The sequence below is a fragment of the Melanostigma gelatinosum genome (assembly GCF_949748355.1).
Source record: "Melanostigma gelatinosum genome assembly, chromosome: 7".
Lineage (NCBI taxonomy): Eukaryota > Metazoa > Chordata > Actinopteri > Perciformes > Zoarcidae > Melanostigma > Melanostigma gelatinosum.
In genome coordinates, this window is record NC_136640.1 from 9,342,112 (window position 1) to 9,357,413 (window position 15,302).

Genomic DNA, 15,302 nt, shown 5'->3' on the forward strand with positions numbered 1-15,302 from the left:
TTTGTGTCTCAAAATGACTTGATTTATTTAATCAGTTATATCAGACAGATGGTAGTCCGCCCAGTCCTTTTTACCTGTTGAAATCATTTAAAAACGGGCAATACAAACCGAAAAATGAGAAATCATTATAAATACAGTCTGGTTTCCAAATGAAAACAAGATTATTAGACATACCAAGCACATATTATCAGAAACTAACATTATTATTTTGCCTAGAATATGTAAATCCCATACTAATGGACACAGTTGTGATTAGCATGCATACAAGCATAGACTGTGCATATGAGGTTACAAGTAACATTTCTCAAAGCCATGTCTTTGACATTACCACGCGCTCCTTCACCGTTGTAGTTTTCCAACCAGGACTGCAGGTGCGTGTCCCTCTCAGAAGCTCTATAGCCCAGCCTGGAACAACGGGGGCTTCTGTAGTGAGTTCATCATGTTAATAAAGAAATGTCTCAAGTGATTGATTAGTTGTCCGCTTTTCCGTATTCCGTATGTATTGATGTAATACGGTTGTGTTCTGTAGTTTGCAATTGTGGGCTGGCCCATTTGAAGCAACTGCACAGAGGCCCTCAGGGATCCTAATTGGCCCAAAGACCCAACCCAACTCATCCATTGACAGTCCAGATCTGAGCAGTCAGTGGGACTTTTTCTGATAGAACAAAGTCATTCTTTGAGCTTTGGCTCTTTCTGCTCTGGTACAATGAACACGTAAGAGCCATCATTGTTTTCCAGCATGTTGCACTCAATCAAAGGTTAAAACTCAATAACGCCATTGCCTAAGTGCGTGGAGACAGAAGCAATCGATCTCATGCTTGCAGATTAAGACCACTTTGCACATCGCAGATTAACGCGGAGGCTCAAAATAAAAAAATTAAGTAAAGTCTTATTGAAGGTCTTGTTGTGGTTAACTTCTGTCACAAGGCAAGGCAAGTTTATTTGTAAAGCACATTTCAACAACAACGTAATTCAAAGTGCTTCACATAAAACCCATAAAACACATAAAAGGAGATTTACAAACAATTAAGAACATTCATTGCATTAAAACATTACACAGATACATAGAAGCAGTCCTTGGCAATGGCAATCTGGTTCCCTTCAATGTTCATTAAAATGTATAACAAGAAAAGTATGTCAGAGTAAAAGAAATGTATGAGTGCTCCAAGAACCAATTTCTGGTTCAAGCGCCAAAATCTACCTCCAAATCTTGATTTGTTTACATTTACATAAATACTAGAATATTAAACATAGCAATAGTTTCTGTATTTTACACTTCCTCTGATAGTATCATTCGTATCAATAAAAGTAGTAATCATCCCCTGAGTGCAACACAACATGCGTAAACACGCAACACAGACAGTCGCACACAGATGGTGGCATTTGTTGGAAAAAAGAGCGGATGTCTCTGCAGCTTAGTGGAAGCCTATCGCGTCCCACATCAGCTGCATTACAGTGAAACCAATAATGAAGTTGGAGGAGAGAGAGATGAGGATGGAGAAATTGCAGAAAAGTCAAATGAGGAGAGGAAAGAGGATTATACGAAGGCAAAAGTCGTGCGCACATTAATAGAGTTTGGGGAATCGTAATGGGGACAGTCTGATGAATTGCGGTAAGTGTGTCTCTGTGTGCCTCTCCGTGTGTCTTAGGTTACAGTCTGTTATTTTCAGCAGTAAAGAGTTTAGCCCGTTTCCCAAATAGCTTACATAACTCAGAGAGCATAGCCCCGGAAAACACACACACACACACACACACACTCTGAAGGCCCTGTGGCGACATCATCTGCACAGTCTCTCTATTTCCTCTCTCGCTCCCCGAACAGTCAATGCGGTTTTGTGCTCAGAGGGGTGATCCTAGGCTGCAGTCAGATGATGCATGGAGGCCTCCCATGTCTGTGCGTCGCCTCTGTGTGTCTTATTCTTAAGCACTGTGGCTCAACCGCTGTTGTTCTCACATGGACATGCATTTGATGAAAGATACACACAAGCTGCTCACAAATCTATGAAAGTCATTATAAAATGAAAAAAGGATTTTTAAATTCTGGATTTAGTTGTATTCAGTTTAGCACCCAAATCAAACCTTATGCTTTCCTGTAGAAATGACCTGTTAAAATGTTTAAAGAGAAAAGTTAGTTATCCCATTGGGTCAAAAGAGAAATGTGTCTGCTGCCGTGATGAGGCCACTACTGTCACAGCTGCCTTTACAATATAATACAGTGATGTCATCTGCCCTGCAGCATGTGTGTGTGTGTGTGTGTGTGTGTGTGTGCATGTTCATCAAGTCAATCAGGTTTAATAAAACTGTACAGTGATTAAGGGGCAAATTCCTCGGTCTGTCAGCTTGTGAACATCCTGTTCCACCACACACACGCACACACACGCACACTCACGCACACACAGTGTGAGTGACTATGCACAAGTCGGCAGCATTTTTAGAGTGACTAATCTACTATTGGCACTTGTCTCTCAGGCCCGCCCTTCCTTCATCCTTCTCACCACTCCCTCTTCCTCTGCTCCTTCGCCCCCGCCATCGATTTCAGCTCAAGGGGTTTCCTGATTGTTAGGGTTTGGCATCTTTTGAAAAATAACAGTGGTGTATTGAAATGACAAAATCTAATTTCCATCAATCTGTAGCCTGCTTCTTTCAGGCTCTTTTGCGTCTTCTTTTTCCATCCGTTTCTTTACGATGTCCTCACTGTGTTCTGACCCGGCTCTTAAGCCACAACAAATGAGACACACCAGAATGAATAAATAAAAGATATGTCATTAATCCAGGGCTGTATAGACTGGGAACACTGGGCCCAGCTGGTCCAAACGATCCCCTAACAGGAAAACATGACAAACGATAAATTGGCAGCGAAGGGCACGGGTCGTCACTGTTTTTACTTTACATTGACAATTTTCTCTTTCTTCACCTTTGAACTGTTCCTCACCTCATCACCCCTCACCTACATGTTTTCTTTCCAATCTTCCTCATCTTCCTCTCCCTCCTGTGCCATCTCTTATCCCTTTTATACCTCTACACCTTGCCATTCTCTCTCTTTCTCTCTCTCTCTCTTTTTCATCTTTCTGTAATTTCTTCTCTTCCTCCCTCTAGTCCTCCTCTTCCCCACCCCCGCCTCCTCCTGAGTCCGTATACCTCCATGGTGATTATATCTGTAAAATAAGCTGGGTGTCAGACACGAAATGTTTCTCTGTATCTGCTGCTGGTGAGAAATGGCCAGTCTGAAAGATAAAGTCAAAGACAGACGACAAGGGAGGGAGTGAGAATAGTGTGGGAGAAAAAATGGAGATCCGAACAGACAGGTGGAGGGGAAGACGGAGGCAGATAAGAGATGAGCACAGGGAGGAAAAAGACAGTACGGCATTTATATTTTATACCGTTAGCCCTCACTCATCTAGATCTGCTTGTAATTGGTTAAAACAGACTAACAGTCAGATGAGAAGATTGATAGCTGGAGCCAACGGTTAGCTTAGCTGACCTTTAGAGACGCTGGTATTCTTAACATTCGACGATGCAACAGTCAAAACCTGAATACATAGTCAGAATAAGTGAAGTATTGCTAAACATTCATGTCTCATTAGTAGGAGACAGGACATTTTGCACGTCTGTTTGTGGCATGTTTTGTCAGTTAGACGTGGCCAATGAACAAGCAGAAAGAAGGCAAAATAAAAACAGCCTGCACACCGAACCTGTGGGGTAATATTTGTTCCCTGTAGCTCTCCTCTTTAGGCGGACTGGGGTAGGACAGCTAGACTGTCGTGGTCTGATTGACTGTGCAGAAATGGAGAGGAGGAGAGCTGTTGCCATAGGGACAAAGAGTGCGGCCTTTTTCCATTTGTTTTTCTTCACTTCGAGGACCAGTAATTGGTGATAAACTTGAAGGGAGGGGCTGGAGGGCGGTAATCAGAGGCAGAACTGAAGTAGTGCTGCAAGACACAGGGAGTGTGTTTGTGTGTGACGCTAAAGTCAGTTTGTGTTTGTTAAAGGCAGGGAAAGGGGAGACACAATCGTGTGTGTGAGACAGAGAGTTTTTCTGTGTTTTCAAGTCAGCTGGAGGTTACTGAAGACAAGGTGCTAATGGATTGTATCAAAGGAAATTGTTCAGATGAATTCTATCCAGCTGAGAGATGCTCCGCATGGCACGACAGACCATCAAACCCTCTTAGGATCACACAAGTTCGCTGCAACTCCATTTTGATTTACAGCCTGCAGGGGGAGCTTTGGGAATAATAAGCACCACACACACTCACACTCACACACACACACACACATCCCTAGGAGCCACGTCCAAACAACTGAGGGTATAGAGCGAGATGAGAAGAACATCATTTTGGTGCCAGAACAAGGAAACAAAATAGCTACATAGTATATATCACTGCAGGCCTTTTAGCTGTGTGCATGTGTCATGTTCCTTTAAGATTTCGTTGACCTTAGAGAAGCTGTATTCTTCATTTCATCTTGAAAGTCAGAGAGCAGTGTCTGTGTTTACTGCATGCAGGGCTTAAATGTTGCTGCTCATGAACGTGTAAAATGATTGGCTTTTCTGAGATTTAAGATTCTCCTGCAAGACACTCACATCAGAAACTGTTTTTGACAAATCACTTCACGGTCCATTTATAGTTGTTGTGGAGCTTTTGATCGCATCAATTGTCATGAAATTGTACATGTTCAAAGTTCTATTCCCCTGAGCACAAAAGCAAGGTCAAGTTGGGGGGATAGTGTAAACTATCCGAAACCGCTCCAGCTGTGATGAAAGCGTAGCGTCCAGGGAGATCGGTGTTGTGGAAAGCCTTCAAGGCACAGAGGCGACAGATCAGCTGTTATAATCTCTGTTTCTGCATATTTCTGCAACATCGTTGCCATTTTTGTTTTTGACCTACAGTGTTTCCAGCGGTGCTGCAGCTCATCTGCTGTTATTTCAGCCAGTGTTAGGAGCAAATATGAACAGACCATGTGTTGCGATGTTTAGGTTTGAAGATGGTCTGTTGCTGCCATTTCAATTTCTTTATGTTGACATAACATATGAGTCTAAATACTGTACTTTTGACCGGTAAACACGTTCAATTCAAACCAATAATTTGCATCTGGCTGCTAACCTGAAGGAGTTCGTGTGATGATCGACTGCATAAATTATTTACGGTCTTATGTAAACATCATTTGGCTGATTTCTGCGTCAGTATTTTGCTCACTGCCAACAGAGTCTCTTGGGATGAACTCCCTTCCCTCTCATCTCTCAAGCTGCTGTTACTCTCCTCCATCTTGTTAAGGCATTCTCATGATGGTGATATTAAAGTGGCTCCTGGCCTTTGTTTTTTAATCTCAAAAGCCCTTTAGTTGAGGTGAAATCATGTTCATTGATCATGAATTCATTGATAAGCAACGTAGGCCGCAATTAAGACAACAGAACATGAGCACAGTTACGTGTCATACAGTCGTCAGGAAACACAAGTGCAATACCATCTCAAATTAACACATGTTGCTGCCTTTAAAGGAGATTTTACTTCTTTTTTTTAACTACAGGGTCACATTTCTTATTCTACATGAGCCTCCAAAATAAGTTCTGAGTACACGACAGCGCAGCTCTGATTGTTTTGATCCCTCACGCCTCTTTATCTTAATCTAAACGACAAGTTATTCGAGGATCCGGTGAATGACAAAGAGCAAAAGGCGTGGCAGAAGGTTGTGTGCTGCTGAGCTTCAGCACTGATGTACTAAAAAGAAAAGGCACACGCTACTTTAGAAACGCGCAAACCTCCTGACGCAGGTTGGTACAGCCTACTGATCGAAGTATAACATTAAATAAACCACAGCATGACCTCTGACAGCGATGCCTTTTATAATCAAAATGCTGCCAGGACCAACACCTGTGATGCCATCAGCGCTTGCTTGGCTGGTTTCCTTGACAACTCAGCCGAAGATTTCGGAGGCTGATATGATTTTGTTTCGGCTCCAAAAGGATAAAACGTGTAATGAATATGAACTGAACAAAGACGTCCAATCGATTATAACCTGCAGAACTTGTCTGAAGCTCATCAGCGGCGGATTAGAACGTTTTACATGGGGTGGCAGCAGATTCTGGCAGGGGGGGCGGAGTAAATATCCAAATCTGGACCGATGCCTCGTGCAGCTAAATACTGCAGGTGGATGTAGAAGGTGCAGTGAAGGACACAAGGTATGACTGTAAATATGATTAGTAGGTTTAAATAGTATGCCACAGATAGCTTGAGTACAGTACATGATGAATACGCATTGTAGACACTCAAACCATTGCTGTTGTAGAGATGGTCAGAGTTTTGTTTGCTTTTAAAGGGGACATATCATGCACACTTTCAGGTTCATAGACCTACCGGTACTTGTATTTTGGTTGTCCACTAGATGATGTTTACATGCTTGAAACATGACAACACATTATTTGTCTAATACTGTTTGTCTGAATAAAACTGTATTCACTCCGCCTTAATGCTTAGTTTCTTTAAACCCTCATTCTGAAAAGACCAGTCTGCTCTGATTGGCTTTCTAGGAAAACATGGTGCACCTTTGCCAAGGTAGATTTCAAGCCGTCTGTGGAGGTACTCAGATGAGTGGCGGTACATTCTTATGAGCCTACGGTAATTGGGACATAGGTAGGGCCAAATGTGAATGGCTTGTTAAATCACAGGTTTCCTGAGCTAGGCAGCCCACAAAAAACTGACGGTGTTGTCTTATTTCACAGTTAGTGGGTCTGTAGGCACACCAGATACCCAAAATGTACGCGCACAAGCACTGAAAAAGTGACGTTGTCGTGACATTTCCCCTTTACAGACCACTGGATGGTAGAGAAGAAAAATAAATTCAACACTGACATAAGAATTGCACAGTTTAAATTGGTGCAATCGACAATGAATATAAATGCTAATCTGACGAATTACAGAATCAACAGAACAATTCTCCCCTTTCATTTCCCTTTAAAGCTGTGTAACAGGTCAATTTAACTGTCAGCAGCACCAAAGTCTTACAAACACAAAAATCGAACTCCTTCACTTTTAAACAAAAAAACTGCCATAGCCAGACCGCCCCTTCAAAATGCAACAAAAGGTTCACCCTGGACAACTCTGAATTTGTTTTATTCTCCCATGAGTCAATCAGCTCCAGGTGTGGTGTCACATGGGAGCGGGTAGGGCACCAGGACTGGAAATGTAGAGGCCTCCATTTACCCGGCACCTCAGCCCCTTACAACTGGTAATGGTTGTTTCGAGAGGGATCGACCAAGTTTACAGACATCATTGTATCAGACAAAAGGTTGCTCCCTAATTGTAAATGCAGAAGTGGCTGAACCCCTCACATTTCCTCCTGGATTACAGTTTAGTGAAAATGGAATAAGGGAAGAAAAAAACATTTTTTTTGGTGCTGTATTTGCTGCTGTTATGTCCAGTTTAAAGCAAATACTTGTAGTTAGCATAGAGTGGAAAGTACAAAATAGAAACATATTTGCAATGTATTAAAATGTAAACTGAACAGCAATAAATACCAGTTACATTACGTATCAATGTTGTTGTTCAGTGTTTTTTGATAGTCCTGCTGTTGTTGGTTGACTCATATTTTGTGAACGTACTTGAGGTGTACTGTATTTATGAGCAGACAATGACGGCAGTCTGTCATAATGCACTCAAACCCACACATGCTTTTCATTGCTGGACCGATTCAGCCTGACCTTCACATTAAAGAGGCCTCCACGTCTGCTGATGCAACACAGCATGCAGCGGAGGCCAAATGATGTCAGTCACACTGTTCTCGTTTCCCTGTGCTCCGTGTGGAAACGAGGGGAAACTGGCTCACACAGGTGGATGTCCAGATTCCTGTGAGTGCCATTGTCCCTCCTGTTGTTTGTCCGTTTCAGGCTTTGTGGCACACAATGAAAATGTACATTTTATTTTTGGGAGCTGGCAGGCGGGCTGGCATTGGCTGGCAGGTCCTGGCAGTTGTCACGCGCTGCATCCTTGCAGGTCCGCCCCTGAGGCTCATCTCCTCATTTTGAACATTATCTCCGTCTTCCATTCATGGCCCTCCTCTGAAAGAGCAGAGGGATGACGACTCATCTGTCGTCATCCCTCTGCTTTATGCAACTGCTGCTATGACCTATGTAGTCATTTTGGTGTGTGTGTTCTTCCCGCAGTGGGTGCCATGTGTGAACGGTATAGTGAAGGCCTCCTGTGTGTGATTCCCTCGAGGGGCTCGACGGTGTGTGTCTCGAGGTACATAGTGACCTTGATGTGTCAGCTCTGCTTAGAAGAATGAACAGAGTGCTGGTGGACCACCGTGACTCTCTCACACACACACACACACACACACACACACACAAACACACACGGGAGACCTCCTCAGGGCTCTCCCTATGATCACCATACCAGCCACACACACTCTGCTGACATTTTTCCGCGAAACACATCAATAGGCTTTCATTGTATGGATGTAGCATAACATTGTCATGAAGCCTGCAGGCCTCGAAAACATTCCTGTCCCTATATATTTGTGTGTATAGTCCATGTAAAGTGCTGTGTAAGTGTTTGGAGCACAGCTTGTTTTCACAGTTACCCAGTGGGGCAGATTCAAGCTGGACTGTGCGCGTGTTTGTATGTTAATTTCATAAAAGCACTGAAGAAAAACAAGTAGATTACCATGAGGGCAAAGCAGAGCTGGAGGGCATCAACCTTTTGCATGAGTAAAATGAACTATGAGACTATGCATTATAATTACATGCATGTGAAGACACAACATGCATACACAACTAGCTGAATGTGTTTATTGAGAGTTTCAGAAATGGAAAATCAGTCAAATGCAGAGTAACAGAGTAAGAAAAGAGCCAGACAGAGAATACACATGCCTAAGCTTATCAAAAGTGTTCACCATCCCGCTGGACTTTTCTACTTTACTGTTTTACGACACTGACTCACCGATGTATTAAGGAGGTTTAGGCAGGTATGGATGTGAAAATGTCTCTACAAATGTCTCCAAATATAAAACAAGTGACAAAGTATTCCCCCACCATGGCTTCAGCAAAGTGTTTGTAGTCACATAAGTCAACATCTGTTGTATTAGAGGTGTAAAAACGTACTTGGTTAGATACACCTGTACCTGTATGAAACAATGGAAAATGACACAATTGGAAATCTGTAAAAAGAACTTTGTCTGCCAGGAGGTGTACGAGACGGTGAAACAACGAGTAAGGTTGTACAGTCTGATGAGATTTAGATAGCTCGTTGCGTTTATTTTAGTTCACGCTATGATTGTCGTAAACCCAATATCACACATCACCATCTCCAGAATGAAGCACTTGGTGAAACCACATTGATCCGTGGTCTCATAAGTCAATCCAAAATTTGTGGTGAGATGTAAAATTGACCGTTTTTACTGAACGTGCAACTTATCAGAGCTTATAGATTTGAAAGGACTGAATACTAATCCAAACAATTATTTTGTGATTATTTGTACCCAATATTATGACAATCCGCATAAATGGTGCATCCCCTGTGATTCAATGCTAAAAACAATTCAACATAAATAAAGCACACGTATGGGATAAATACTTTTGATAGAGTGTAAATTACTGTCGTGATCACGACTACACAGAGCAGTCTTTTCTCCTGCTGAGGACTCTACTGGAGGGCAGCTAATAACACACACACACACACACAATATGCATATACACATTGCACCACAAACTCTGCTTAAAAACAGTGTTCAAAATTTACATTTGTCTCCAAGGCATGATGTCTCGCCAGCAGAGGTGGAGCTCCCTACAGCATCTAGCGTCCTCTGCTGTCCAAACAAATAAGAAATGTTTCCAGCACGGAAAAACCGACAGGTGGCACAAACGCAACGCAACAAGGCGGTGAAGATGGGCAGTTCAAGCTCAGGCAGCTGGGTAAGGCAACCGTTGACAGGTTAGCACAGTTAATACAGATTGTTTTATGGCTCTCCTTTTGGCAAAATATAGTTTGGACCCAAATAGAAGAATGATAGAAGATTATAATGCACTTTAATTTGTTTCTTGTGCTTCCAGGTCTTTCAATTGAACTTCGGCACCTTGTTTTGATGAACAAACTACAATAACATACGCTTACAAAGATTGTGCGCAACAAACATAAAAGACAAGTTTATTTCAATGGGACTAATCCATAATCTAAAACTTCATAAATACTGCTGGTTAATGATAAATCTGCCCATGTATGTATATTTACTGTATATCTATTATCACAGAGAGGAAGCAGCGCTGAGGACAATGGGGGACACTCCTGATCAGGCCAGGGCTTCACACATTGTGAAGAAGTGAATATGGTTTCAAACTTAAGATGCTTGATTCAGAATATGGGGCAATAGTAAATCAAGAGTTTCTTTTAATTTATCACATATTCTAACAATGTTTGGCAACGGTCGTGTTGCACTCAATTGTGACTTTCTTTTAATCGAAAGAAAGGAAATGTTTTTTTCAGCTCCTACCTCTCATTCCTTCACTTCCCAAAATACACAATTTAATACAAGGCAAAACCTGCACAAACACATATAGACATATTCACATATGCTGTATGCACACTGGTGCATGACAAATGGTCACGAGCACAAATAGGCAACCCTGACCCAGGTTTTGCACAGTAAGTCTGGACAGAATCGGGTCACCGTCGTCTGTGACTTCAGCCTTGCTTACAATAGCAATTATTCAATATTCAACTGCAGGATTACCCTGACAATTCTTGAAGCAATAGCACGGAATAAAAGCTGAACACATCACAAAACTATGAATCAGATTAACTACTACTGCAAGTCAATAAAGTGTATTCTTCTATTTAAAAACAAAAAAGCTCAGCGTTCAATGCTAGTGCCTCGAACAACTCGACTACGTCTTTTCTGAAATACATTAAAGAAATGAAGGTTTCTCTCAGCATGTCTTTCACGCTTCCGTCCCATCATGCAATGCAGTGTTTGAGTCACGTGCCACTGACCAACAGTTGATCACCCTCTTTGATTTTGGAATGCCACCGCTCCCAGCTGCTTCCACTGTACATCAAGTCAAGGAACATTAAGCTGTGCAGGAGGCCAGTGTTGCTTATATTTTACATGTGATCCCGTTTGTCCATTTTACGTTTCAGTCCAGTTCATATTCAAAAAGGAGCAGATGGCAGTCTGAGGCCATAATCCACACAGAGCACGAGTGTCCATCATTGTGGCCCCTACAACGGAAGAATGACGTCGTCACTGGAATGTTCAGAGGTCGTCTGAGGCCGACTGTCCGCCTTTAAAGAACAGAAATCCAGAGAGTTAGGCATTCAAATCAGTGCTGTCACATCCTACACGTTTTATTCATTTGTACGGGAGTTTTAATCTATTACAGCAAACTGAAACACAGCCACACCTCTACATTTAAAACCACTTATACACTTTTCCTTTGGAAAGTCAAAGCTCAAAATCTGTGTCCAGACGACCAACACATGTCGCCGAGGCTGCCGACAAGATGTGGACTCAAGAATCAGTGCTCAAGAGGGCAGCCTGACGGATAAACCAACCAATCAGCTTAATGATTTATCTTTCATGGTCATAACATGTGAATCTAAATGAATTTAGTTTGAAAATGGTATATCTTGTCAAATGACATTGTAAAGCGTCATACCTTTCTTGCAGCGACCTTTATCGAACATCTCTAAAGAGCTGAAAGATAAACAGCAGAGGGGTTATGACGGGGAGGGAGACGGACAGATGGAGAAACCGAGAGGTGTAGAAATAGGAGGAGGTGAAGACTGATGGACTGGAGACAGGAGGGGAACGTAGGGTGAAAGAGACTAAGAGTAAAAAAAGAAAGAAGTGTGAAGAAAGAAGCCTTGTCAGAGCAAGGAGAGATGTGGTGAATGTGTGATATCAACATTCAAAAAGGCACAACAAACATCATCGGATTTCACCTTGAGAGTCATAAACAGGAGCAGTCAACCATCCTCTCTCACACACACACACACACACACGCTGACACATGGTCAGTGCTCCGTACTTACTCTTTCACTTCACGTTGAAAATTGGGCATATCAACATACATATATACAGTAAATCTCTCTCCTCCACGCCCACGTACACAAACATCTTGCATAAATACAGCTTCTGCTGCTGCTCCATCACCAAAGCAATCACACCTCCTCTCATGCTCTAAATGTTTATTTTTTTATCCAGTCGATACACTGAAAAGACACGGATCAATAGAAGAATATGTGGAAGGCAACAACAACCCTGGAATTGTGTTTTTGCCAAAGGAAGTAACAGCAGACTGTGTTGAATTCTGATGTGCTGCTGCAGTCTGCAGTGCACTAACGAGAGGCATGTGATGGCGATAGAAACACCAGAAGGAGACAACTGCATCATCATATTGTGGACGTTTGGTCGCATACCACCAAGACTAAGTGCACAGTGTATTGTTGTGGATGGCTGCACTCAATTCTTTCTATGAAAATAAGCAAACAGATGGGGAGGGTGATGTTGATGTCGCAGTTCTGGATTAATGTCAGTGTGCTTGAAATGTTGTCCAACAAACCTACAGTGATGGTGTTTGTCAAACTCTTGCCAAGTATACAACTCTGAGCTGACATGCCAGAAGCAACGCTGTGAAACTAAATGTTGGCGAGTGGCCATATTTTGCCTGCGGGCATGAGTTCACTTTAAATGTGTTATTCTTAAGATTCTGTTTGCAGAGCTTCGGCAGAGCCTCGCCAAGAATGACTCTTGCTGTAATTCTGGTTTTGTTGGTTCTCAATCCAAACCTACAATATGAAGATGCTGCCCTCTCCTCCTCTTCATCTGGATTCTTAAACATTTTTAGACGCAGACATAACCTGGTAATTTATTCTCTTGCCCTGGAATCCAGGCGAATGAAAACACTTCAAGGAAGCGCCCTTTAGTCTGTTTCTGGTCAAAAGAGCCAGTTTAAGAACCCAGATCTTGTCATGATGATTAAATCAAAGATGCATTGTTGAACAGAGATTCTTAGTTCTGCACAGATGTAACCCCCAACTCCTGTCTTCCTTTTGGCGGAAGGGAATAATGAAAAGAGAAGACAAATATTGAAGCATATTGTCTTTAAAACAGAGTAGAATTCGGAGGAGACTTTTTTTTCCTCCAAATGCAAAGTAACACATTACACAACTAGCACAAATTTGTTCACCTCTTCGGTGAGGATCAGGGTTGAGGGTCTGGGCCATCTGTTTCAGCATGAATATCTCTGATAAGCCAGTAGCTCCAGATTGAGCTTCCTGGTCTGATCTAGATTATTTCCAGTGATTGGTAGGTTCACTCACAGCAAGCGCGTCTTGGCTGAAAGCTGCGACGCTGTTCCGCATCTCATTCTCACTGCCACGCAGCGGTATCAGTGACACATTACCGTGACGCGTATCCGGCAACACGCGGCTCACTCGTGTCTGCTGGAGTCCGTCCTGAGGCCACACGTTGCCATCGTACTTTAGTGAGGAGTGGACGCGAACACAGGGAGCGATGAGGAGAGGGAGCAAGAGGAGATTTGACATTACTACAATAGTATCTGCAGGTTAAGGGTAATATGCATGTAACGTGAGCATCTTACGTGCTATTTAAATTGTCCTGTTGAAGTATACTCCAACTTTGCTGTAAGATCACTGATACTAAGAACCACTGTCTGTTTTTTTTACATTCCTTGAAGATTATTGGCCAGTGGAAACAAAGTGAAACAAAACAAATGGCAGACTTACAGAATATCCGTAAATTAGGTGTATTAAAGCCTGTGAACATATTGTGTGTGTGTGTGTGTGTGTGTGTGTGTGTGTGTGTGTGTGTGTGTGTGTGTGTGTGTGTGTGTGTGTGTGTGTGTGTGTGTGTGTGTGTGTGTGTGTGTTTGTGTGAGATCGCACCTGGATACTTAGAAAAGTGGCATACCACTCCCTCATTTCTGACTCGGAGTCACAGCAAATATACCTGCAAATAAATAGAGTGTTAAAGTAAGGGGTGTGTGTGGGTGTGTGTGTGTGTGTGTGTGTGTGTGTGTGTGGTCTGGGGAGAGGAAAAGTCAGAGAGGAAAATTTGGAGAGGGAACCAGACGAAAGAGAGAGATATTAACCGAAATCGACATATCCTCTCTTATGGCGCCCGGTGGCAGCGCCAAGAGCGTAAACACTGAGTGTGATTCCTAATTTTAGACTCGCAACAAAGAAAGTACACTGACTGGGACCTTCAGCGGTCGGTGTGCGTGCCGGTGTCAGTGAAAAGTGTATTTGTGTCTCTGTAACCTCTGTGTGTGCGTGCATATCTTATGCCACTCAGGTTGCCGTCACGTAGCCCTCCGAGTCATCAGCGATGCTGTGGTGCTGAATAAATAGGCTTTATTTATACAATGATTATTGTTACGAGCAGATTTAGACGACAACAATTATTCATGTGCCCTCCACTGAGACACAACAAAACACTGATACATACTAGATAACTAAATGGGATACAGTATAGTGTGCATAGCAGAAATGCATTTAGCTGCAGTCAAGAGCTTAGGCGCGCGCACACACACACACACACACACACACACACACACACACACACACAGCTCCTCCCTCTCCCTGGTTTGCATCATTAGGGCCAACAGAGCTCATTACTGCTTATTGGGATTTAAAACAGGACAGTAACTCTCTTCTGTCACACATGCTGTACCTATGGCGCAGTATTCGGTCATGTTCTTCAAGACATTTACTTTCAGTGCAATTAACTTTGGAACATTATCAGCTGCAGAAGAATAAATGCTGCTCACTATCATCTTAACTTTTCATAAAGGCACAGAGTGAAATTTACATAATATTCAGAAAATTTAAGTAGCTTAAGTGCAGCGGCTGCAAGAATGTATTGATAAAATGAACAAGTGTTCGAAGAGTTTTGATAGGATGGAAGCAATAACAGGATAAAACTAAGCGACATTAGGTGCAGGTAGGTCAGTAAGATTGGAAGAGGGCGCCTCTACATCCATTCATTTTTCCATAATTTCAACTCCCTGCCTTATCTATAACCACTCTTCTCCTCACTGCGTTTTCGTTTACCTCGAGTCAATGCAGAATTTCTTACTTAGCATATAGTTTCTCCCCTTCAGCGTGACACGTTGCCTCTCTACTTTCCACTCCACTCCCCCCCCCCCCCCGACTTCTTCATCTTTCGTCCACATCCCCTCCCCCGCCTCTCAGTTTCCTCCTCTCAGGTGTGTGTTTTTTGCTGTGAGCAACATGGCGATGGAGCGTAAACCAAGAGATGCTACTGCCTGCAGCGTGGCGAGAGCAGCACTC

The 15,302-nt window shown here is 42.7% G+C and overlaps 2 protein-coding genes across 2 annotated transcripts in view; both read right to left on the reverse strand.

Annotated features, from left to right (window-relative positions):
• Positions 1-2,530, reverse strand: part of pde2a (phosphodiesterase 2A) — a gene marked incomplete at its 5' end in the record, with an annotated part of 130,819 nt that extends 128,289 nt beyond the window's left edge. The window contains 2 exons of the mRNA XM_079271566.1: positions 329-405; positions 2,496-2,530. Coding sequence (XP_079127692.1) covers positions 329-405; positions 2,496-2,530 — 112 coding nt within the window. The remainder of the gene's footprint in view (positions 1-328; positions 406-2,495) is intronic.
• A 6,236-nt stretch (positions 2,531-8,766) lies between these two features.
• arap1 (ArfGAP with RhoGAP domain, ankyrin repeat and PH domain 1) overlaps positions 8,767-15,302 on the reverse strand; it is a 46,522-nt gene continuing 39,986 nt past the window's right edge. Inside the window, exons 31-34 of the mRNA XM_079272283.1 lie at positions 13,896-13,959; positions 13,311-13,469; positions 11,645-11,674; positions 8,767-11,270 (exon numbers count right to left, since the gene is read on the reverse strand). Coding sequence (XP_079128409.1) covers positions 11,208-11,270; positions 11,645-11,674; positions 13,311-13,469; positions 13,896-13,959 — 316 coding nt within the window. The 3' untranslated portion in view covers positions 8,767-11,207. The remainder of the gene's footprint in view (positions 11,271-11,644; positions 11,675-13,310; positions 13,470-13,895; positions 13,960-15,302) is intronic.